At 37.7% G+C, this 25,136-nt stretch overlaps 1 protein-coding gene across 2 annotated transcripts; it reads left to right on the top strand.

Moving 5' to 3' along the window:
* The first annotated feature begins 252 nt into the window (after window positions 1-252).
* Window positions 253-19,723, top strand: LOC107796837 (vacuolar sorting protein 3). 2 transcript variants are annotated; one of them, XR_001650520.2, is made up of 14 exons: window positions 253-1,372; window positions 1,890-2,165; window positions 7,318-7,514; window positions 8,668-8,809; window positions 9,288-9,560; window positions 9,636-9,708; window positions 12,813-12,861; window positions 14,362-14,650; window positions 14,775-14,830; window positions 15,104-15,150; window positions 15,260-15,371; window positions 17,712-17,801; window positions 18,550-18,720; window positions 18,986-19,723. XR_001650520.2 is itself a non-coding variant. In XM_016619663.2 (14 exons), the coding sequence occupies exons 1-14, from the start codon at window positions 326-328 to the stop codon at window positions 19,076-19,078; spliced, it is 2,937 nt and encodes a 978-aa protein (XP_016475149.2). In that variant the 5' UTR covers window positions 255-325; the 3' UTR covers window positions 19,079-19,723. The 2 variants fall into 2 exon arrangements, 1 of the variants encoding a protein (XP_016475149.2); XM_016619663.2 differs by having other exon boundaries at window positions 255-1,372; window positions 15,104-15,172.
* Window positions 19,724-25,136: the final 5,413 nt, after the last annotated feature.

Here is a 25,136-nt window from a genome sequence, read left to right as displayed (position 1 = left end):
ATATTCAGATATTAAAAAACAAACGGTATTACTCAAGTAGTATTCAGATCTTAATATATATATCTTAATATTCAGATGTGTATTCAAATTCAGATATCTTAATCTTAATACACATCTTAATATTCAAGATGTGTATTCTTGAGACGTGTTAATCTAAAAAAAAATAAAAAAAAATAGGCTATTTGACTTTGAAATGAAAAACAAAGTGGTAGTAAATTTTTTGTTAAAATAAAATGATCAACAATAGGTTGAGGGAGTAAATTGGAGCACTAATCATTTGAAAAAAATAAAGGAAAGAGAAAATCTGTTCTGTTGTCATTCTTATATGCGTTGCTCTACAGTGGAGCAATGGTTGAGTTTTGTCAGTGATCACTCGGCTTCTCCAATGGCGAATTCGAAACCTAAACCCGGTTCCGAGCCCAAATCTCATTCCCGGAACGTTCTAGAACTTCTCGCCGGCTTAAACCCTTCCATTCCTCCAATTCCTCCGGTTCTTTCTTTAGCGATCACCACAATCTCCGATTCCCAAACCCTAGTTTTTATAGGAACAGTATCCGGCGACGTCATTTCACTCTCCCTGAACCCTAACACCGGTCTATCATTCCACCTGCGGCTGAACATCATCGGCAAACCTGTGAGTTCGATCCTCGTTGTTAGTCATATCGGAAAACTCATTGTTCTCTCCGACGGTTTTATTTATTTGCTTGACTTGAATTCACTAGAACCGGTTCGAAAATTGAGTCTGTTGAAGAATGTTAATGTTGTAAGTAAGAGATTTTTAAGTAGAAATTACAGTATAAACCCTATTTCAAATGGGGTTAAAGGAAAAGAAGATGGTTGTTTTTTCGCGGTTGCGATGGGGAAGAAACTGATGCTAGTTGAGCTGGTTTTGAGTGGTTCTCCTGTAATTTTGAAGGAAGCTCAGGGTGATTTTACTGACGGGATAATGTGTATATCATGGGTAGATGATTCTGTTATTGTAGGAACTAGGAGTGGCTACTATTTGTATTCGTATGCAAGTGGGCTCTCTGGTGTGATATTCTCCTTGCCTGATTCGTCCGTGCCGCCAAGGATGAAGTTTTTAGCAAAAGAGTGCAAGGTGATGTTAATGGTGGACAATGTGGGTGTTATTGTGGATAGTGAAGGGCAGCCTGTGGGTGGTAGTTTAGTTTTCGGTGAAGCTTCGGAGACCATGGGGGAGATAGGGGCATATATTGTGGTGGTAAGGAATGGGAAGTTGGAGCTGTATCATAAGAAGTCGGGGAATTGCGTTCAGCAAGTGTCGTTTCCTGGTGAAGTAGGTAGCCCTTTTGTTGTGGCTGATGAGGAGGATGGAAGAGGAAAGCTTGTTGTTGTAGCGGCAGGCTCAAAGGTAATACTTGATCACTTTAACTATAAAAGGTCTACACTTTGGTGCTTTCTGGGTTAGGTTTTAGTCTTTAAGAATTTATACGCTCCAATGGTTAAGGGGTACTTAAACCTTTGCTTGTGCTGAATCATCCCATGCATAACTTAATTCCGTGAGGGCCTGCAGAGTTGTGAACTTTCTTATAGAGACTTGCCTAAGCTATAGTATCAAGATGATCTTTTTGATAATTCACTATTTTGACCTTAACAAAAAGGTAAAAAAAGGAAATAGAACATAGCTTCAACTTTTTTTGCTGAGGCATTTGATGAAGTTATGGAAGTAAATTCTGCTTACTCACTGGAAGGCCTCGTTAATTATTCTTGTAGATGCATGGTCCCTTAGCTTTGTCAGGTTCTCTTTGTCATTGGATTCTTCATTATGTCTTAGAAGCACAGGGATTGTTTGGAAAAAGAGAAAAGAACATTGTAAAATTACCCGTTTACAGTAATTAAATTCATGTCTAATTGTGTTTTGGTGGCAGATTATGTGTTATCGAAAGGTGCCTTGTGAAGAACAAATAAAAGATCTATTGCGAAAGAAGAACTTTAGGGAAGCAATATCACTGGTTGAAGAGCTTCAAAATGAAGGTGAAATGACAAGAGAGATGCTCTCTTTTGTCCATGCTCAAGTGGGATTCCTCTTACTGTTGGACCTACACTTTGAGGAAGCAGTTGATCATTTCTTGCTTTCTGAAATAATGGAGCCTTCAGAACTTTTCCCATTTATCACACGAGACCCAAATCGGTGGTCATTGCTGGTATGTGCTGGTGTATCAGTTATTGTCCTGTGCATGCATTTATTGTTTTAATGCATTGATCTCTAGTTATTATGATGGTATATGTGCTGATAAATCTACAATGTGATTTTTGCATCTGTTATATGAGTCAAGTTAGTTTCAGTTAGTCCATCCAGTCTTACTAAGTGCATCTGTTCTTTTTCTTGAATCTTTGTCTTCTCTGGTCTCCGATTCACCGTCATTGGGCCCCGGTCTAGTTATTTGGTGCGGAAGAGTGTGTCTATATGTTTTATGTAGGCAAAAAGAACGTGTCATACCATACTTATTTATCCTAATATATGTATCAGTCTACCTTTTTTTTTCTTGCTGTGTAGCAAAGGACCAACTAGGTGCAGTCCATTCTTCTTCTACTTCTTTCTTTTTCTTCTTTGCTGCATTTTAGTCCTGCTTATGCTACTTCTTTTGCTACTTTTACAACTTGCCATAAATTGATTGAATCTTTTGCTTTACCTATAAAAAAAGGGAATCTTTTATTTCAAACTTACTGCATAAGTTAACTAGGGCAATGCTAATATTCTGCAGCAGTTCCTAATATTTGTCCCTCATAAAGGGTGAAAATGAGGCTGCATACAATAGGCCCTTGTGGTCCGGCCCTTTCCCGAACCCCGCGCATAGCGGGAGCTTAGTGCACCGGGTTGCCCTATTTTATAAAGGGTGACAATGAGTACTGAGCTAAGCGGGAGCTTAGTGCACCGGGTTGCCCTATTTTATAAAGGGTGACAATGAGTACTGAGCTAGTCATGTTGGGGTTGTATGCTGGCATTCCTATCAACTTGGGCTGCTTTTAGGATATGCAGGATTTTCGTATATTATGAAATTTAAAGCTAAATGCTTTGCACCTGCTTGGACCATAGATAATTTTGATCTGAAATACAACTCAACTAAGTGATTATTTCAACCCTTATTTCTTTTTTTTCATTAAAAAAGTAAAGTCTATTGATACGAGGAAGAAACTTGTGTACGGGATCTGTTCAAAAGTAGAAAATTTCACTAAAAAACATGATTCTTTACAAAGAGCACCTAATTTTCTATACTAATTAGTGTAATGCGTGCTCCATTTTCCCCGTTGCTCCTATTGCACTTTGATTTCGTCCTGCCAAGTGAGACACCTCCTATACTCTTTTTCTCTGTCTCTTTTTTCTGAAGATTTCGATCCTAATGACACGCTTTAACACTGAGCAATAATCGATGCTCAATATACCTTCAAACAGTGTAGCAATAGCTGAATCACATCTTTTCTAGCACACCTACACACGATGCATCAACTGATGTAGACTTTTCTTCAACAACAACAACAACAATAAAAAATCTACTATGTTCCCAACAGGTGGGGGTCTGGGGAGGGTAATTTCCAATAGACCGTCGGCTCGGAAATAAGAAACATTATTATTATAACAACTAATAATAGCAACAGGAAATAATAGCAACATGGAATACAATACCTGAGGCGAACAAAATCACATAATGCAAATAAAAATCTAGGAATATGAAGGAACATGTGTGCTATTAAGACTATTGGCTCGACTCCCGCATCTTGTCCTCCACCGAGGCTACTCCTACTCTGTCCCAGATAGCTTTATTCTTAATCATATCTCTCCTAGTACAACAACATATCCATCTCAACATCCTCATCTCTGCTACTTTCATCTTCTGCACGTGGGAGTTCTTGACCGGCCAACATTTAGCCCCATACAGCATAGTCGGTCGAACCACCACTTTATAAAATTTTACCCTTAAGTCTTGGCAGCACATTCTTATCACATAAAACACCGGAAGCGAGCCTCCATTTCATCGATCCCGCTCCGATGTGATGTGCGATATCTTCGTCAATCTCCCCGTTACCTTGGATAATAGAACCCGAGATACATAAAACTAGCTCTCTTGGGATTAACTTGAGCATCAAGCTTTACCTCTACGTCTGTTTCATGGGTCCCATCACTGAATTTGCGCTCAGTATTCTGTTTTGGTTCTGCTCAACTTGAAACCTTTAGACCAAGGTCTATCTCCAAGCCTCCAACCTCGCATTAACTTTACTTCGCATCTCGTCAATCAACCCTATATCATCGGCAAATAGCATGCACCAAGGCGCCTTCCCTTGGATGTGTCACGACAGTACATCCATCGCCAAGGCAAATAAAAATGGGCTAAGAGCCGATCTTAAAGTAAGACCGATCTACAGTAAATATGCCATTACTTCCTTGTATTATTTCGTTCCTACTTGAGAACAAATTGTGAAGCTCTCCTTTCCCTCACTCAAGTCCCATAATGGTCTCCCTTCTTGTTCCTTGTGTATCTGAGCGTTGTCTTCCCTCTGTTAGGGGCATGTATAATGTAATGGGACATGTTTGCTGCATATCTGATTCTAGAACCGGACTGTGACTCCATTTCCCTCTTTATATCTAGAAGTCTTTCCCAGCTTTCAATAGCCTCAATAAATTATTTCAACCATTCATTTGGATTCATTATTTATGACAAACGACATGTTAAATCTTAAAACTTGAGACCCCCTCTTAAATCGAAATATCTCCACCCAAACCAACTCTAACAATAATTCACCAAAAATATGATACTCACCTGGACGCCATCATCTTAAAAAAAGATACTCCATCACAATCACATGTGTTGGCCCTTGGAGTCTCTCGCTAGATGTGTGACTCTCTATGTGTTTCTTTCTCTGCTGAGCAAGCTCTTTTTATCTAACTTTTTCTTTAGGCAAAATAGTCCGAGAGACACTTCTACTCGTTCGGTTTTGACATCACAGTTCTCCTACTTCACGAAGTTTCATTCAAACACTTGTAGTTGTTCAAAATCAAAGTTTTAAGCCCCTCTGATTATTGGCCGAGTCTATGTGGCAGCTTGTCAGCTGAATTGGACAAAGTACGTGTATTTCACACGGATATGGAGTGTAAATATAAATATTTAAACTAGGAGATGATTAAACTAATAAAAAAAGCAAAAAAAGAGGAAAAAGACAAAAAATTAAATACAAAAAGAAAAGAAAAGAAAAGTCAAAGAGTGGTTATTCACGTTTTCCCCACCTCTCCCCCCTCCATTCTTCCCTTTATTACCTCTCCCCCATTTTAACCCCAAATCCAACTGCAGCACAACTGTCTCCATCACCTCTTCATCCAACAGTAACACTCCTCATCACCCCAGATTCGAAAGCACTCCCAGATTGGGGCAAGTATATGGTAGAAATTTCTTTTCGACCTTCCCCATTTTCTTCCCCCAACTTCTGAAGACGAGCTTTTGCAAGGAAATGAAATAGAAAAAGTGCAAGAAGATCACTAACAAACCATTTTCCGGTAGAGAAATCTTAAAAAAATTTGGGTGGAGTCACCGCTGATGATGGGTTTTAGGAGTCGTTTCGGATCGATTCTTTTTTGTGGTTGATTAGTGGTGTTATGGTGGAGTGCTGGTTGTGAAAAAGCGTTTTAGGTGAAGGGTGGTCGGAGAGGAATCACATGCATTGGTGGGGCGATTTTTAAGAGTTGAATTGAAAAAGAGAATTAGAAAAATGAAGAACAATGAGAGAGTGGTCACCGATGGGAGAAAAATGATGAGTGAAAGAGTAGTCACCAACGGGAAACAAGAGTTTGAATTCATTCTCTCATTGTTTGTATCATAACATTGTTACTTTGTGGGCTGTTTTGAAGGTGGTGGTAAATGGTGAATGGTGGAGAATAAGGATGATGAGAGAAGAGGAAGGTGACGGTGGAATGGAAAATAAATAGGCGGTACAAAAGAATAATATTAAAAATATAATTTTTAATATAATATTAAAAATAAATTAGGCGGTACAAAACAATAAATATGATTGGCAAAAAGATATATATTAATTGTTGAGAAAATCATTATGAATAAAATTGTCACTGCTTTCTTGCATTGCATATATATTTTTTTATTTTTTTCTTCGTTGTGCCTTTTTTAACTAAAGTCCACACTTTAATTGCGCTTTACGCTTAAAGCGCCGATAGACTTGACCGCTTTTCAACGCTTTTCGCCTTTGGCAATACTGGAATGAAAGAGTGGTCACCGATGGGAGAAAAATGAAGAGTGAAAGAGTGGTCACCGATGGGAAATAAGAGTTTGAATTCATTCTCTCATTTGCTTGTATCAAAACATTGTTACTTTGTGGGCTGTTTTGAAGGTGGTGGTAAATAGTGAATGGTGGAGAATAAGGATGATGAGAGAGGAGGAAGGTGATGAGGGGATGGTGGAATGAAAGAGAAAAAAATATAATTTTATATAATATTAAAAAATAAATTAATCATGATGTGTTACAAGAAATCTGATGTGGATACTAATATGTCATCTACGTCAGAGCGTTTGAAGAACATGTGAGGTCACATGGGTTTAAAATACTGAGTTTGAACTATTATAAGTGTCGGTGTGACTTTGTTGAGTACATGGGCCGGGATGACAAGTGCGAACAAGTACAAGTGTCGTTCAGGCTATTTTGCCTTTTCTTTAATATCTTATTTTCCTTTGGTGCACCCACGAGGTTCCTCTAGGTATACTAGATTGAGCGTCAACAACAACAACAACAACAACCCAGTATAATCCCACAAGTGGAGTCTGGGGAGGGTAATATGTACGCAAACCTTACCCCTACCCCGAAGGGTAGAGAGGCTGTTTCCAGGAGACCCTCGGCTCAAAAAAGCAACAGGAGACGATATATTAGTACCATAAAAATGCATAATAAAATAACAGCAATATAGGAGATATGAAATACAGAATACGAAATACGAAATAGATGGCTGGTATAGTAAAAACTAGCAGGTAAAGCCCTGCATCAATAGACGAGCAATGACATTCTTAGTCTAACTCCTAACTGGCTAGTCTCACTCTATTGTGCTGTAGAAATATTCACAATTTTTCCCCTAACCTACAACCTTAATGCTCGACCTCCATAATTCCCTGTCAAGGGCCATTCATAGATTGAGCCCCATAGATTGAGCGTCATTCATAGAAAACAATATCTTGTTGTAAGGTTTTCTACTTTTGGTATACTTCTTGTATATGAGTGTTTTTGCCCATTGTTAATAAATTCTATACTTGATCAAAAACTATTTAAATCTTTCTTTAATGTCACTGGAATTCGTCTTCTCAGGTTCCGAGGAATAGGTATTGGGGCTTGCACCCTCCTCCATCACTTCTCGAAAAAGTTGTGGATGATGGCTTAACTGGTATTCAGAGAGCTATCTTCCTTAAGAAAGCAGGTGTAGAGACTGCAGTTGATGACAAGTTTCTTCTGAATCCACCAAGCAGAGCTGGTTTATTGGAGTCTGCAATTAAAAACATGACCAGGTTATCTATTTATAAGAGTGTGTGTTTACTACCAACTTCTTGTCCTAGTTCTGGCCTCATGTCTTCTGGGTTGAAGCCTTCCAAAACCAAAAAACAATATTTGATTTTTCAAGAGTGTTTTTTTTAATTTAAAATGACTAGTGTCCAATCCAACTTTGCACGCTCATGAATTTTGAGAGCTTTTTTTAAACTGTTCCCACTTCCATTGTGGGGGAAAAGAGAGAAAAAATGAGAAAGAGTGGATATGAATGTCTTCCTCAATATTCATAAGACTTACCAATGTTTAGCTTAAGATTCCTAGATAGTAAATTCATCGAGGGACATCATAATCACATCTACTAATGGAGTTTGTCAATATGGACATTGCTCAAGTTTTATGAGATAATATTTAGATAAAAATCTATATAAGTCACAATATTTTACAATTAAATATATTTTAGGAGTGAAAACATCATAGTCAAAGAAAACCTGTTTAACTTCTGTTATATAAAATAGGACTGGAAGCAATTCATGAATGGGACATAGATATATGAAATACTTACTTCGGGTGACTTTAGGATGTATCACAGATATATCACCCAATGTAAGCTTGATAATTAGAGAAATTCTGGGTTGAGAGAGACCTGCCTTTCAGGTTTATGGGGTTGATATAAACATTAGCAGGGATTTAAGATAGATAGAAAGCTGTGAACTGACCCCTTGAATTGTTTTTTTCTTTCTTCTCAGAGAAATTGTAGACTATATTGGTAATTCCTCTAGGCGATGTCTTAATTTTGTAGTTTAAGTTTCAGTTGAATTGCTATTGGTGTTTCGCTTGTACCTTTATTATCGTTTCATAAGTTGAGAACAGGAGGAATTGACCACAAAGCATCAGTTATTGTACTAATATGTTACAACATGGTTTTGGCATCGACACTTTGGTGCTAACAGAGAAATTTAGGATGGGAAGAAAACTAATATAGTTCTCTGCCATTTGGTTCACTTGCATTCCTTTATATATTATGCTGAGTATGTTTTTCAGTATTCAAAATTTGGTTTATTTTGTCGGATACTTGTGAAGTTTGCTTGTTTAAAACTTTTATCTAGTGTTTTTTGTCCAATCTGGTTTTACTTGTCTATTCTGGTCCTTAGTTTTTCCTCTCTTTTATAACAGATTTTTAGAAGCATCACGACATAAAGATTTGACTCCTTCAGTGAGAGAGGGAGTTGACACACTTTTAATGTACCTCTACAGAGCTCTAAATCGTGTTGATGACATGGAAAGACTTGCCTCATCTGAGAACAGTTGCATAGTGGTATGTCTATATAACCTTGTCCTATATTGTCTAATGTATGAGCAGCACACAGTTCTTGTATTGATCTGCTTGTGCATGTGCTATCAAACTCTTTTTTTGACAACGGGGGGTTTGGGCCAGCAAGGCTTAGGCAGGTAGAAAGAAATCACACCTAGTGTTTTTTGCCTCTGTTGGAATTTAAACCTTGATTTCTCATGGTGTTAACCCACTCCTTGACCCCTAGGCCTCACCTTTAAGTGCTTATCAAACACTTAATTGTTATACCAACCATATCCAGCATACTTACTGAATTTTTTTTTTTGGATTAGGTAAAGCTTATAGATCTTAGTGAAAGTTGATGTAGATAACATAGAAATGTTGTGTATGTAGACCTTAAGGTGTTGTAGCACCTCTCTTTGCTAGGAAACAGTTCAATCTTAAAGTTGAGATCTGGTATCTTCTCTGAAGGATAGCCATAAAAATTAAATGGACAGTGCAGGAGGAGTTGGAATCACTGCTGAGTGAATCTGGGCATTTGCGGACACTTGCTTTTCTGTATGCCAGTAAAGGGATGAGCTCAAAGTCTCTTTCAATCTGGCGTGTCCTGGCTCGAAATTATTCATCAAGCTACTTGAAAGATTCACATGGTGCAAATCATTTACAAGACACCACAAAAGACAATTCCTTTGATCAGCAGACTGCTGTAGCCAAGGCTTCAAGAATTCTTGAGGCATCATCTGATCAGGAGTTAGTACTGCAACATCTCGGATGGGTATGGCATTCTTTTCGGTTTTCAGGTGCTTTCTGCTTTCGACATGCTAATTGAGAGTATTAATTTCCATTTTAGATTGCAGACATCAATCAGGTGTTAGCTGTTCAAGTGCTCATATCGGAGAATAGAACAGATCCGCTCTCACCAGGTATGTCTTACATGGTATCTAGTGATGTTCAAATTTCATATCCATCTGCAAAAATTGGCTCTTCTGTAGTAAAATTTAGCCTCACACCGATGTTTAAAGAATTGATATCTCTTTTGATAAGGTAAATAATTTTATTAAAAGGCAGCCTAGAGCACAAGGCACCCCGCGTTCATGCAGGGTCCAGGGAAGTGCCGCACCCCAAAGGGTGTGACGTAGACAGCCTACCCTAATGCAAGCATTAGTGGTTGCTTTCACGGCTCGAACCGTGTGGAGGGGCAGGCCGATCGCAAGCTGGATGAGAAGGCAAATAAAAACTACTGATTCTGAGAATAGTCATAATTCAATTTTTGGCCTTGAATCAATGTTTTACATAAACAGGTAGGTTAGACCATGCCTGCTTTTATTTACCCAAAATACCCTTGCTATTGCTAAACCATTGAAAAATCATGGATAATATTGTCATTTTATTCTACACATAAAAAGGAAAGGAGTTGTCCAGATCACGTCTTTTACTTTTTCAATAATTAAGGCAATTCTGCAGCCCCTTTCTCCTCCATGGCGAGAGCAGCAATTAACCTTTGTTTTTGGGAAATTTTGCTCTTTTTCATCACCGATAAAGAGTAGGAATATAATTACGCGAAAATACAATTATTACAGTGGAAAATAGAAATAAAAATTACAAGTTCTTCGGGCTAGGCGTGGATACCTCGCACTCTGTAAGGATATTCAAGCCCAATGCAGTAAATTCTTCACTGTTCCAGCAGTAAAAATCTTGACTTGTCCCCTCCAAGACACAACAAACCAACAATGTTGTATGATCCGAACAATCCGTGGACTAGTTTTTCAGTCTAAAAATCCACCAATAAGAGCACTTTCCTTCAACAAAGTAAAACTCTCTTTTGTAGTGAATAAGTTGAAGATTTATACCTTTTTCTTTTCTCACAACTCTTTTTTCTTCTTACAAATACACTTCACTTTTGTTGCACATTACGACACTTTCCACACACCTTCACAAGGTAAGAAATACTACTATTTATAGGTGTAAAAATTCTTTCTTGGAATAAATTGGAAGGTAGTGAGGTAATAAGTTATGTGAACATGAGAGATTAGCGTCTGGTTTAGTGGGTTAATGATATGATAGAACATAAGATAATGGTTACGGAGAATTGTGGTCACTTTTTAGATCATGGAATAGTGGATCTATAGGAGTTATGATCACTTTCTCCACTTAAGACATACAGATAATACAATTTTAAATAGTACAATTATGTGAGCATGTTGTACTTCTTTGATTCAATTGTTCGCTTGCTTTCTGTGCAAAGTGAGAATGATGTGATATATCAAAAGGAGTATGCTAGCTTAGACGGAAATTGAGATGTGACTAATTGCACTAGGCCTGATGATATTGCATATGCAACGTGGGTACTTAGCAAGTTCACAAGCAAGCCAGGTAATGAACATTGACATTCCATACGAGAGTTATATTTACTTGGTGTCAAATACTTATGGCATGTATTACAAAAGATATCATGTTGTACACAAAAGGATTTTCACATTCAGAATGGAAAACTTGGTATGATGATTCCTATTATACTACTAGTTGTATTTACTTTGGGAGGTGGTGCTTTCTTGGAAATCAAAAAAGCAAACTATTATTGCTGACTCTATCGTGGAAGCTGAGCTTATTGCTTTAGCTTCAGCTACTGAAGAAGCGAATTGATTGAGAGATTTATTACTTCTAAGTACCTCTGAAGACCAATTCCTCCAATTTTATTTTCTTGAGATAGTACCGTTACTATTAGTAGAGTGCAAAACAGTTATTACAACAATATATCCAGACCCATATTAGGTGTTATCAGTTGCGAAAAAGCAAACCAGCTCGAAGGTCCTTTGAGACTTTAAGCACTAAGTGCAAATAAAGCGTGAGCTTCACTGAAGAAAGACGCAAATGGAGAAAAAAAATACAAATATGTATGTGCAGTCCAAAACTAATAAATATACGCATGAATAGCAAATATATGGACAAAGGAATTGAATAAAAATTACAATAAATGAAGTATCAATTGCTTAGTGTTGCCTCTTCAGGATTACGCTCATTGGTGAAGAAAAGTATGCCTTAGAGCCTTGATGATGACATTGAAGCACTTGCCAAGCAGCACGAAATGCTCAACATGTTGTGTGGCTCGCTTCAGGGCTTATAAGCACCTTTGACAACAATGTGTCCATAAGGAGAAAAAGAGAAAAAGAGGGGCGAAATATAGATAGTTGGGTTTAGTTCTTGGTTGAAAAAACCAGAAAAGTACCTACTATTAATGAGATAGTAAGGACATTTTGCGTAACTAAAAATGGGTATTGATGTTAATCTACTTCAGTACACACACACACAACTTGCTTATGCACATGGCTTGGTGCATTTAGTGGCACCAGCCCCATTTGTTCGAAACTTGGAGGAGTATGCACCTACACATTTCAGTCAGGGGGATCTAACTTGTGACGTGTGCCAAACCCACACTTCACGTTCTGTGTGCTAAACTAGAGATACGGGGGCAAGCTGGCCTGATAATTAATTTCTCGAGAAGTAAATGTTTACTTTCTCAAGTGTAATTTTTAAGCTCTTTTTAGCATACCTGATTGCCTAATAAATCAAAGAGGTGAATATACCAGTCACCCAATGCCAAATTGTTTAGTTTCAAATATATCAAAAGAGGTTGGGGGCAGTCATCCAAGTACAAGAGAAAAAGAGAACCTCACAACATATGCTTTTAGAAGCATGGTAGTTAAGTGGAGAAGGGTAGAGGGGCGGGCCCCTTCTCCAACCGTGCACCTGCTGGCCTTCGGGAATTTCTCAGTTATTAAGAAAGAGGAAGTAGAAAGAAAAGTAGTTTCTCTTTTTCTATAGGTAGTGTAAGACTGCAAGTATTATCAGTTTTTTTGTTAGGTCTTTGAATGATAAAATTAAAATATTATATTACTTCACATATGCCACTATCAGCTTATTTACTTTTAATGACTCTGTTAGCATGCATATCTTTTCTTTTGCTTGTTTTTTAAAATGTAGTTTCTTCATTAAGTGCCATTCTTTTAATGCAAGTCTTCAATCACAGATGAAGTAATTGCCGCAATTGATCCCAGAAAAGTCGAAATTCTTCTAAGGTCAGTTGTTTTACCTTGCCAACTGTTTTTCAAACTACATTCTGTCTCTTTCTCCTGAACTGGTGATTGGTGCCTTGATTTTGTTTCTCCTTAGTTGTGTGGCTAGTGTGACATTTTTGCAACTTTTGGTTGCACTGTCCCACTTTTTTGCTTCCATTTTGGAGATTGCTAACTTATCCGACAAGAAAAGTGTAGTTCTACCGTCTTTTTCTCCTATTAACTAATTGTTTGAGTTACTGAGTTCTGTATCACATTGCAAATGATAAGCAGCTTTTTTTCGTCCCGCTCTGCTACCCCCTTGTTCTGATAGCAAAGGCATATTGTAGACCTAAATTGAGAACAGTCTGATTAAGAATTAGAATAGCTCATGTTTGCGGTTGAAAGGAAGCAGAAGATGAAGATGAATCTGGCAGGAGCTCCAGAAGATTTAGAGTTAAATTTTGCTGCCTTAAGAGTGGAGTCTAGTCAGTGCTTGACATTTGGCTATTTTCCAGACCTAGTTTTTGAACTGTGATTAAGTGTACTATTTTTTAGTCTTGTAACTTTCTAGCTTTATCTTACTCGCCAAACCAGTTAGAAAGCCAATTCTTTGAGTAGATCAATGTTCTTATAGTGTAAGCACATTTATTCGAAGCACCATGACCATAAAACTGTTCCATGCTGTGAAGAAGTTTTAAGATAATACATTCTTTTGAAAAAGATGGTACTTTAGTTTTGTTTTGATATTTAACTAATTAAAACTTGGAATTTGTTTAATGTTCTACATAATGTGACTGTAGTGTGGCTTAGGCGATTGTTAACTAAAATACGACTTTCTGAGTAAATCCGAAGGTGACACACATATGCACTAAACTTTATAGTTTACTGTTGACCCGGTATGTCCTTTAGGCTTCTTTGTTGACTTGCTACATAAACTTCTAGATCATTTTAGTACAAGCGATATCTTCAAAGTCACTCCTTTCATCAACTAGCTATTAGGTAGCCTAAGACTACTTGAAAATTTACCGCTGTATACTAATTGCATAGTAATTACCAATACAAAAAGGATAAAATAGCTGGTGGAATAACCTTAAATTGCATCCAGTCACTCCTTAACCGGGTGGGAACTGAATAAAGCGAGTAGCATGTAGCGTGCTGAATTTTCTCTTTTTATTTCTTCTTAGTTTGATCGATATTTTTATTAGTATTAGTTTTTTTTATTGGTGGTGTTCGATTATGTCATTGTATACCTGCAGTCTCCTGCCAATATGAGTATCTGTAATTCTGTTCACCAAGGTTTAGGCGGAGGGGAACAAGTCACCTAAGCTGGTCTTGCCTCTACTGAATGTCAACCCTGGACTCCCATCGTTCTCATCCCGCTTCACTGACTTCTAGACCACAGCCTTGGTCACCTGATTGGTTTGATAATATATGCTTGTAAAGATGGTATCTAAATACTATTGAGGTATTTAGTTGTCTATATGTTTCTTTGAATTATAAACTGGAAGCTTTACCATGCAGATATCTCCAGTGGTTAATTGAAGATCAAGACTGTGATGACACACGGTTCCATACAACTTATGCGCTCTTGCTTTCAAAATCGGCACTTGATGCTAATGAAAAGGAACATGCTATACCAAATTCTGAAGGTGTAAATCAAAAGGAGATGAGTACGTCAGACCGTGGAAACAACTCAATATTTGATACTCATGTCAGAGAGAGATTGCATATTTTTTTGCAGTCCTCTGACTTGTATGATCCAGATGAGGTGCTGGACTTGATTGAAGGATCCGAGTTATGGCTGGAGAAGGTCAGTAAAAAATTTAGGCTATTCATAGAAATAATCGCCTATGAATCTCTGCTGGTTAACAGTTTGAACCATCTGGTTCTCGTTGTGATTTGCGGTCCTTGTGTTTTTGATGGTTTTATTACAGGCTATTCTTTACAGGAAGCTTGGTCAAGAAACATTAGTGCTTCAAATTCTTGCCTTGTAAGTTAATAAACCTTTGGTTATTGCTTTGAATAAATCACAACAAGCTTTATCATACTAATGAACAGCTAAAAAGATATTCTGTTTCCCAAATGTGGGCAATGGATTGGTGACAATATTTATGGAAAGTCCTTCACTTAAACAAGCGAAAATATTTGAAAGCTTAGTACCCACATTATTGCGATATGAATGATATACCTGAACCTGCAATTACTCTGAATGAGATAGTTATAACTGTGGGATTTGTAATTTAAAGTTGTGTTCATCTGGCAGGAAGCTGGAAGACTGTGAAGCTGCAGAACAATATTGTGCCGAGATCGGTAGGCCAGATGCTTACATGCAGTTAGTACAGTATTCTCTCATTTGTTTCTTTAGCTATTGGTTTAAAAGATGTTCTCTTAGCTTTTCCCCTTCCTGGTCTCTTCTTAGGCTGCTTGAAATGTATTTGGAACCAATTAATGGCAAAGAGCCTATGTTTAAAGCTGCTGTGCGTCTGCTGCACAATCATGGAGAAATGCTAGACCCTTTGCAGGTTTTGGAGGTACCAAAACTTATCCTTCTTCCCATCTATTACTTATATAATGGGCAATGAGCAGGGCTTTAGTCTAGGTGGAAGAGTGCAGCGCGTGATGTGCGGGTTAGGCGCATGTCACAAGTTCAAACATTAATCCTACCACATACAAAAGCTTGGTATTTAAGTGGAGAAGGGCAGAGTCGCATACTCATTATCCACCGATTTCAAACGGTGCGCCAACTGACCCTTGGCATTTCTTGGTTATGGGAAAAAATAAATAATGGTCAATGAGGAGAGGAAATGTGAAGCTAGCTTGGGAAAAAGTTAGCTTCATTTTACTCATTGGGATCTGTCACTTCAACATTTTATCTGCTATGGAATGTAGCTGCACTAACAGTTGTGTTGGTGCTTTGGAGGGAAGGGAACAGGAGAGCATTCAAAGGGGTGAAATATGATGGTGCACAGTTTAAGACATCCCTTTTTGTCTCTGATTGTTTTGATGCACAAACGAGATCCCTGGTAGTATAGACGATTGGATCTCTTTTGTGGGGAGCAATATTTTTGTGTAGCTTCTCTATCTCTTCGTATGCATGGTGTCATTATCCCGAAACCTCAATAAAATTTAATTTATTAAAAAAAACGATTATCCAAGCATTAGGGTTGTAGGCTAGGGGGTAGTCGAGCTTTTCCTACTTCATACCGGGGGTGAGGCGGGGTTGGATAGGGTTGATCTTAGACGGCTTGTGGTTAATGTTGAGTCCACACTATCCTTTCTATTTTTCATAGCCCCGGGCCTTAATTACTGGTTACTGTTATTGCATGTCATCTATTTTTTGGTTTTTATGCTTATGTTACTATTTCTATGGTTTCTGCTGACGTTACTGATGAATTGTCTCTTCTTGTTTTATTTTCGTCTTCCTGAGCCGAGGGTCCACTTTGTGGGATTTTACTGGGTCGTTATTGTTGTTGTATCCACCCTCTAATTTAAGTAACATGGTTCAAATGGGAAGGAAGATTAAAATTCTGATTGACTTGCATACTGGTTTTTAGGTCGGAGAACTTGTCTCCAAAATTTAAAAATAAAAATGTGGTACAAGAGAAATAAGGTCATTGTTGAAACCTATTCACAGGAAAAACTTCTCATCGTACTTTTAAGTAGAAGTTTTGATGTTCAATATTTTCCTCTTGAAATATTTGGATTTGTAGTCTTTGAAATTTTAGTAGTGTGTGAAACATTGGGGTTATCAAAACTGGGAATATGTTCTTTAAATTCGGAAGACTTGAGTGTATTCTTCTTTATTGGTAAAGTTGGGGTTTTCGCACCCTAATTTTAGCCATTGGTGCGTATTTAGTCACCTAGAACCTATGTTGCACGGACTCTTTATATTAGCTTACAAACCCTTGTCGACACGACACTGGTACTAGTAAGGGTGTGAGATTCGTACCGGATGTGGTCAATTGAGATTGGGTACTTTGACCACAATCCATGGCCAAATTTGAGAAAAAATGAAAGATTGAATTTTAGCTACTGCATGCTAGTGTGTATTGCCTACAACTTGAGAAATTCTCAAAATGAAAGATTGAATTATTGGCTGCACTCAGTAACCCTACAACTTGAGAAATTCTCAAAATGAAAGATTGAATTATTGGCTGCACTCAGTAACCTATAAGTTTTCCACAGAATATCCATCATAATTTAGGATACTTTTATAGATCTATTTTTAGAATTTTGAATTACTTTTAGCCAAATCCCTGCGCATCCGTATCTGTACCTGGATCCGCACCCCTGAATCTTAAAATATAGATTATGAAGGATCCGACTTCTAGATCCGCACCCGGATCAAATACCCGAACCCGAGTCCGAGCAATATAGACTAGAACTTATCAGGTATTAAAAGTAGTCCGCTTACTTCCTAACATATCTAATCATGCATCTTGTAACATTATTATACCATTCTTGGCTATCGTCTTTTGTAATTGCCTTTATTTGAAGTGAAAGATGAAGTTTTGACTTTTTTTATTATGGCGATCTTTAATTTCTAAAGGCTATTAAAAGAATTTCATCTGTTTCACATGGCTTGATAGGTCTACTTATGTTCACGTTACTCTTTTTCTCAATTATTGGGGGAAATCAATGGTTAGATTTTCATTGTTTCATTGGCCAAGTGTTGATGTTATTTGACTAATTCATTACACCTAAATAGAAGATGATATATTCATCTGGGATTTTTTCGTGCTGTTTGAAGGAAATCAGGCGATGAGAAGGCTAATAACCTAGAAAATAATCTAATTTGCTTAAGGCAATATATGCAAAGTCACGATAGATGTCAAAATGCTACTCATTCTGAGTTGAGTTTCACTTTGCAGAGGTTGTCACCAGATATGCCCCTTCAGCTTGCTTCAGAGACAATATTAAGAATGTTGAGAGCTCGACTTCACCATCATCGTCAAGGCCAAGTATGTCCTAAACAATAGGTGTTGAAATTTCCATTGATCTTGAGCATTTATGAAAATATATTTTATTTATTATCTTTAAGGGGGTTACACTTTGTGTATGTTTTTTTATACAAAGTTTTGGCACGAACATATGCTATGTCTATGTTATGCGGAACTTCAGCAATGATGTCACTGGAGACATGAACTTACTGCGCTTGAGCAGTACTCAGCTTATGCCAATTTTCATGTCATCTTCTCCTTTGTGTTGAGTCATTATGGTATGTGATTTCATTTCCCTCTTGAACCGGGTACTATTAGATGCTTGGCTAAATAAGCCAGGCATTGCATGATATGGAGGTGCAAGGCTGGTCAGATTACTTCCTAAAGGCAAAGCGACTTACCTACCTAGCTTCAGGCTTAACTGCACCTTAAAGCCTTTAACAGCACTGGAACTCTGGATGAATTATATTTTTTCAGAGAACAATTTTTTCCATGACTGAATCACAGAGTTGCCTTACAGATTCTTTCTCCACTGATAAGACTGTTAATATTTTTCTTTTTCTTTTTTATAAGTTTAACTGCAAACTCTCGGATGCTTTTTCAGGCGTTGTATTAAAGTATGTCCTAATTGCATAGTTCTTTTATATCTTTGTCCTGGCTGCATTGGGTCTACTATTTTATTCTGTAGTCAAGTTGCAGTTCATAGAATAACACTATTTATAGCTAATCTACTTTTGCACATGGCATCTGATGATATTTGATGCTACAGATTGTCCATAGTCTATCTCGTGCTTTGGATATTGATGCAAGCTTAGCAAGATTTGAGGAAAGATCACGACATGTTTTGATAAATGACGACAGTGTGTGTGACTCTTGCCATGCTCGACTTGGAACCAAACTGTTTGCAATGTATCCAGATGATACCATAGTCTGTTACAAGGTTTGTCATGTCTTCATTTATTTATGGCTTATTGTAATATCATGTTCTTGCTTGACATTATATATCCCTTCCTTATCCCAAAAAAAACATTTTATGTATTTTTCATCTGTGCTGACTTATTATTCCCCATTTTGACTTGCTGCCTGAAAGTTGCTTGGAAGAACTCTTTCTATATATATATATAGAAAGAGGGTGAATTGAAATTCTGCAAGTTTTATTGTGCTGAAATTTAGATGATGATATTGTGTACTGCTTTTATCTGCAGTGTTTTCGTCGTCAAGGTGAGTCAACCTCCGTGTCAGGTCGCGATTTTAAGAAAGATATGTTGTATAAACCTGGTTGGTTAGTGACAAGGTGATGCTACTAAGGGGCATTGGGATGATCCAAACATTGAATGGCTTGGCATTAGCGCTTGCTGCTGATGTAGTTAACTTTTAATATGTCTGCAGCTCATCTCAAAAGAACTCACTACCACTCCCATAGTTGATTATGACGTTGCTCTAATGTATATTTGCCAGTAGGAGACACAAAGGCATGCCCTTGATGGCTTCTTCATCTGTGCATAGCCATGAGCATACGGCATTTTGATTTCAAAATTTGTCAGTAATGCACTTGTGCTCAAGAGTGAACTGTTTTGAATAAAACATAGCTGGTCTGTGGGGTTATGGTTGGTCGATTCAGCATCACCACTCAGTACTGCAAGTTCTCTGTAAAACTCTAATATAGCAACTAGGGGCAAGATATCTGTAGGAACAGAGATTAATTGATCAGCAACTTTATATTCTGATGAAGAAGATGGAAAGATGTCATTATCACTGAAATCTTGTGGGAGAATCTGGAGCCTTGGTGTTGATATGTAATGTTTATTATTTTTCCATAGATGTCATGCTTACAAGAGCAGAGTTCCGTGATCCGCTGTAGGAACAGATGTATATTATATCAGAAAGATACAATAGTCAATTTCCAAAAGATGATATACAAAAACCATTTATCTGAAAAGAAACATGAGACAGGAGAGCGTGAATATTTCAACCCTTTGCTTTTCTTTTAAAACAAAAAAATTATCGCCACCATTGTGGTGGGAGGTCAAGGCGTGACCTCGACATGTATATTAATAATTAAACCACAACTTGCTTACTCCTTGTCGCAAGCTTAAATATAACAGCACAGAAAAGCTTGGGAGAATACAAGTGGAGAAGATGGTGAAAAGTCAAAAGGAGCAGAAACCAAATTTGACTAATAGAGCAAACACGCTACTGCTCTCCAAACTACCTAGCCAAGGCACACATTGAAAAACCGACAAAATTTAATGGTCGCCGGGTCGATTGCCGGTTCGAACCCAAGGGCAAAAGAGTAAGTCTAAACGAAAGAATGACCTTCACGTCCTTCACGGTAGGTGGTTATTCAATTGTTTTTAGCAAGAGCCATGATGGGGAAATCAGATTTTCATCGACATTCTCTGCGAACAAGAGGAAGATGGCCATGTTTAACAAGGGATCTGTAAAGATCAACATGTTCATTGTGATCTCTCTCTTGTTTAAGTCATTGTTCCAAACAGTACAATCAACAACAAAATAAAATTTTTGGGAAACAATCTCAGAAACTAAGGTTCTGCCAAAGGTTCATTGGCATCTTTGGCTTGGCCTTTAGAAGAAGATTTAGGAGTAGCAGACACCCTAGTTCCAGAAGAAGCAGATTTTGAAGAATCTCCTCTGATGGAAGAAGTATTTCTGTTTGCTATAGAACCAAGGCTATGAAGCCTTCCATCACCTCTTCTATTCCTAACTGGAGCCACTGTAGAAGGAAGATCGTTGACTATAATAGCACGACGAGGGGAAGCAGTAGAAATAGTAGAAGTAGAAGATTTGGAAGCCATTGAAAATAAGAAGGAAGGGAATTTGAAGAGAAAGAGAGAATTTTGAGAAGATAACGAAAAAGTAAGAAAGTAGGAGGAAAGTTTTGAGGGTTTATGATTCAATATTTATAATGGGAGAATATTCAGAAAGTTAAGGGACTATCTATATTAGTGGAAAATATGATGAGAGTTATTACAACAAAGAGGAATGACCGTGTTCAAAAGGTGTAGACAACACCCCAGGGTGGTTTGCATATGTACTATACATATTAGCTTCGAGGTTACACACAAGAATATAGCCAAGGGGCTGATGATTAAAGTCATTAATAGCTACGAATATAAAAAAGATCTATCAATTTCTAATTACACGTGATTTGTTATTATTATCTCAATCGTTACAAATCAATCACGTAACAAGCAATTAAAAGAAATGGGTAAGAACTAAACAAGGCAAATGGTTACGAGTGATAGTATTACTTTGTGGCACTAGTGTGCCACAGAAGTCATGGGTGATCATTGGTCCGATGCTAAGCCCGTCAGAAGCAACCTCAGCAGAAAGCCACTTTTATCCCCCCTCCCCCTCCCCTTCCCCTTCCATATTTTATATCCCCATAAAAAAATCAAGTCATATTGTCAATTATAGAATTCTCTTAATGTTCTCTATTATTGGAAGACTATTTATTTTCTATTGGAGGAAGAATGCAATCATCAATAAGATTTCTATTTCGTTTACTCTCTCAGTTTATTTACTTATTATTATTTATTCCTTTTTCGCATCAATTATATTTGAAAAAGTGAAGTAAATCGGTTATTAAAAACCCTAATTATTTTATTTAATCGCTATGGTATCAAAAATTATTTCTTGAGTTACATAATATTCTTTGAAAATTATTGAACCTACACTCAGTATGTTGTCATACAAACTTGTATGCACGCTTTTTAAACTTACTCCTTACTAGTACATATTAACCAAACTTTCTTAACTTTAATCCCTAAGGTTAAACATCCTTCCAACTTCTCCTAATACTGTCCCATTGGGCTTTGCAACACTATCTACAAATAAATAACTAAAACCCTGATTAATAGAATTAGGCCCTTTCTACCAACACTGATTCATCCTACTCAATGTAGCTTTATTCCTGATCGACGTGTTGTGGATAATACGATTATTGTACAAGAAGCACTACATTCTTTCCGCAAAACCAAGAGACGATCCATAAAAATGATGTTAAAACTGTACCTCGGAAAATCTTTTGATCATCTTGAATGGTCCTTTATTACTCCCGACAAAAGCTAAATTATCCCAAATTCATTTTTAAACTCATTATGTCTCGTGTTACTACTTCCTCCATCTCTATTCTAGTTAACGGTAAACCCACCCCTTTCTCTCAACTCTTCCGTGGCATTCTACAAGGTGATTCTTCATCTCCTTACCTATTCATTATTTGCATGGAAGCACTCTCACAATTGACTGATGAAGCTATCCACCTCCAGCGGTGGACTCCGATAAAAGTTGCTCGTGTTAGACCCTCATTTTCTCACTTTCTCTTTGCGTAATCTTGTTTTGTTTGCCAAAGTAGACCTACTGAATGCTCAGACCATCACAAATATCTTTCACCACCTATTTGCTTAATCTGGGCAACTTATCAATTTTGCAAAGTCAATTCTCTGTTCAAAAAATGTATCACAACTAAAAATACTATAGTGTCAGCTCTGAATATACGCACAACTTCAAATTTTGGCAAATATTTGGGCTTCCCAAAGTCCAATTATCACCCAAGGTCTTCTGACTACCAACATATCCTAAACCGTATGAATAATTGTTCTCCAAGGTTGGAAAACCAAATCCCTCTCTTTAAGTGGCCGCTCCACCATCATTAAGTCGGTTCTTAATTCTATTTCCACATACGCTATACAAAATAATCTACTTCCACCCAAAATACTTCATCATGTTGACCACATTCAAGGATATTTTCTGTGGGGTTCAAACGTTTTCCACAACAAAATCCATCTCCTTAATTGGGACACAGTTACTACGCCTAAACAAAATAGTGGATTGGGTATCCAAAAACTTACCCTAAAAACATGGCTATGTTGCCTAGCTTAACATGGCGTTTCATCCAACATCCCTCTAGCCTTTGGGCTTACATCCTACAAGGAAAATATGGCCATCCACATCCCACCCACTGACTCACACATCTAGAAGAGTCTCACCAAGGCTGCGGCCCTATACCATGCAGGCACGGCATGGAATATTGGTAATAGACACCACATGAGCCTTGTTATGATCATTGGATCCCCCCAAACTTATCACTAAGACAATTAATACAAGGTTATTTACTCTCTCACAAATCTATACAACCCCTCAATCATATTCTATTTCCACCTAACTATAATTTGCCTACTCTCAGTTTTGAATTCCCACAATATATTTTTCTACTCATCTACAACACCTACGTGCCTCTATCCCCTGACCGTAACGACACACTCCACTGGCGCCCCACCTCTAATGCAATATTTACCAATGTCCCTGTCTATTTTCTTTTTCTCCACTCACACAGTATCTCCCTCCCTACATTCAATCATTCTTGGATATGGAAAATCTATATTCTCACTAAAATTAAGCATTTTCTATGGCTCCTCCTTCATGGAAAATTACCTATAGCTGCTCTATTATCCAACCGGAAAATTATCCCCAACGCCACCTGCTCCATATGTCTCAATCCCTGGGAAGATATTCTACACGTTTTCACCAGCTGCCCCCGGCAACTCAAATTTGGCATTACTTCCACTTCTCTCTCCCCCAAAACCATCATATTTACAATGCCTTTGCACCTCTGATGCTTCGGCCTACACTCACTCCCACATCCATCTCCATCCTCGCCCCTTTTATCCTATGGCATATCTGGCTCCCTCGCAACAACAACTTTTTTAAACATTCAGCCGTACCTGTTTCGTCTCACTCACGCCATTGAATTTGCTTATTTAGCAACTAATCTACCCAAACCGCATACAACTACAACCATCCAAGTGTGTTGGACTCCTCCTACCACTGATTATAAATTTAATACTGATGGTGCATTCAACCCTACCACCGGCAATGGAGGAACGGTTGGTGTCGTCAGACTCCACTGGACAATGGAATATGGGCTTCTCCCAGCCGTTGTACCTCACCAATGTTTTACACGTTGAATTATTAGCACTTCTTTTTGGCTTACAACTTGCAATCACTCACCACCTCACTCCACTCACAGTGGAGACTGACTCTCTGGTCACTCTCTTACCCACAGGTCATTTAAAGTACTCACATCATTTTGATGCATGCAGGTTGGTGCTCAGTGAACTCCAGACTATCACCGATCCATCACACATTTAGGGAGGGGAATGGAGTGGCGGATCAACTAGCATGTTTTGGAAGTCACGTGGCTACTGAACTACAACACAATGTTATGCTTTTTGACCCCCCCCCCCCGGACTCTATGGGAACTACAACTTTGCGTTCAGTTTCCAGTATGCAATAGCTCTACCACGAGGGGCAGAGATGCAATAGTACTTTCAGCTTTTAATAATATAAATGCTTGTTTAAACAAAAAAACAAAAAAAGATAGGTCCGGTGTCTTCTACTTGCACAGATTCTACTTTGTTGCAACTCTCATATTCTTGACCGCCTATTCTTACTGAATAATGCTAATCGAAAATTGTAAGGAAGGCTTGTTTACATTCATTATGAAGGCATCCTATTCTTCACTTTTAATTTCTAAAACAAAACAACATTTGAATTACAGGTAAGTAAAAAAGCTAGAACGGTGTTTTGCGTTGCTAAAAATCAAATGTTTTCTCTATCTTTAAAGGGTTGACTATGTGTTTTTGATACTTTTACTCAATGTCATGATGAGACCAAAGTGGTTGAATTTGTCAAAATGTTCTCTATAATTAAATACTTGTTAGTGGAGCTAACAGAACGTGGGGCTCTGCTTGGAATTGAGAATAATTATATGCACAGTATGTACTAGATCTATGTCAGTTGATACACAAAACGTAAAATTAAAAAAGAAAAAAATGGCGGCATGAGATTTCAAAGAAGAACTGGCTGCTAACCAGTTAAGGCTTAAAAGAAATCAAGTTTGCTTATCTCGCTTAATATAACTTCTAACATGAATTAAGCAAATATAAACAACAAATGTAACTAGTGTAACAAATTCGAATTTCTAGAATTTGTAGATGTTATGTAAACTAATGTTATACCACAATTAGGTAAACTAATTGTGGTAGATGTTATACCACAATTTCTAGAATTAGGCCAACCGTTTAGCAATTTGAATTATCACATTGCCCATCTCAAGCTCGAACAAAAGATGAAGGTTGTGGTAGGTTAACAGCCAGCATAAAGCTAATCAATTCATGGTGAATTCTCACACTACAGATTAATATGTGAACTGAATCCACACATCATGGTTAATAGGGATTCATATAGCTGAACAAACTTACTTGGTATTGAGGTGTAGGAGTATGTCCTAGTTAGCTCGTCCCAACTCACTTTTGCAGTATGTCAACATTAAAC

This window comes from Nicotiana tabacum, chromosome 5 (genome assembly GCF_000715075.1).
Source record: "Nicotiana tabacum cultivar K326 chromosome 5, ASM71507v2, whole genome shotgun sequence".
Classification (NCBI taxonomy): domain Eukaryota; kingdom Viridiplantae; phylum Streptophyta; class Magnoliopsida; order Solanales; family Solanaceae; genus Nicotiana; species Nicotiana tabacum.
This window is presented reverse-complemented; position numbering and strand designations above follow the sequence as displayed.

Excerpts from the sequence above, each read along its gene's own strand:
- LOC107796837 (XM_016619663.2), top strand. The coding sequence starts at position 326 with ATGCGTTGCTCTACAGTGGAGCAATGGTTGAGTTTTGTCAGTGATCAC. Across the intron at positions 12,862-14,361 it reads AAAGTCGAAATTCTTCTAAG|ATATCTCCAGTGGTTAATTG; the intron begins GTCAGTTGTTTT and ends TTTACCATGCAG. Across the intron at positions 17,802-18,549 it reads ACCATCATCGTCAAGGCCAA|ATTGTCCATAGTCTATCTCG; the intron begins GTATGTCCTAAA and ends TTGATGCTACAG.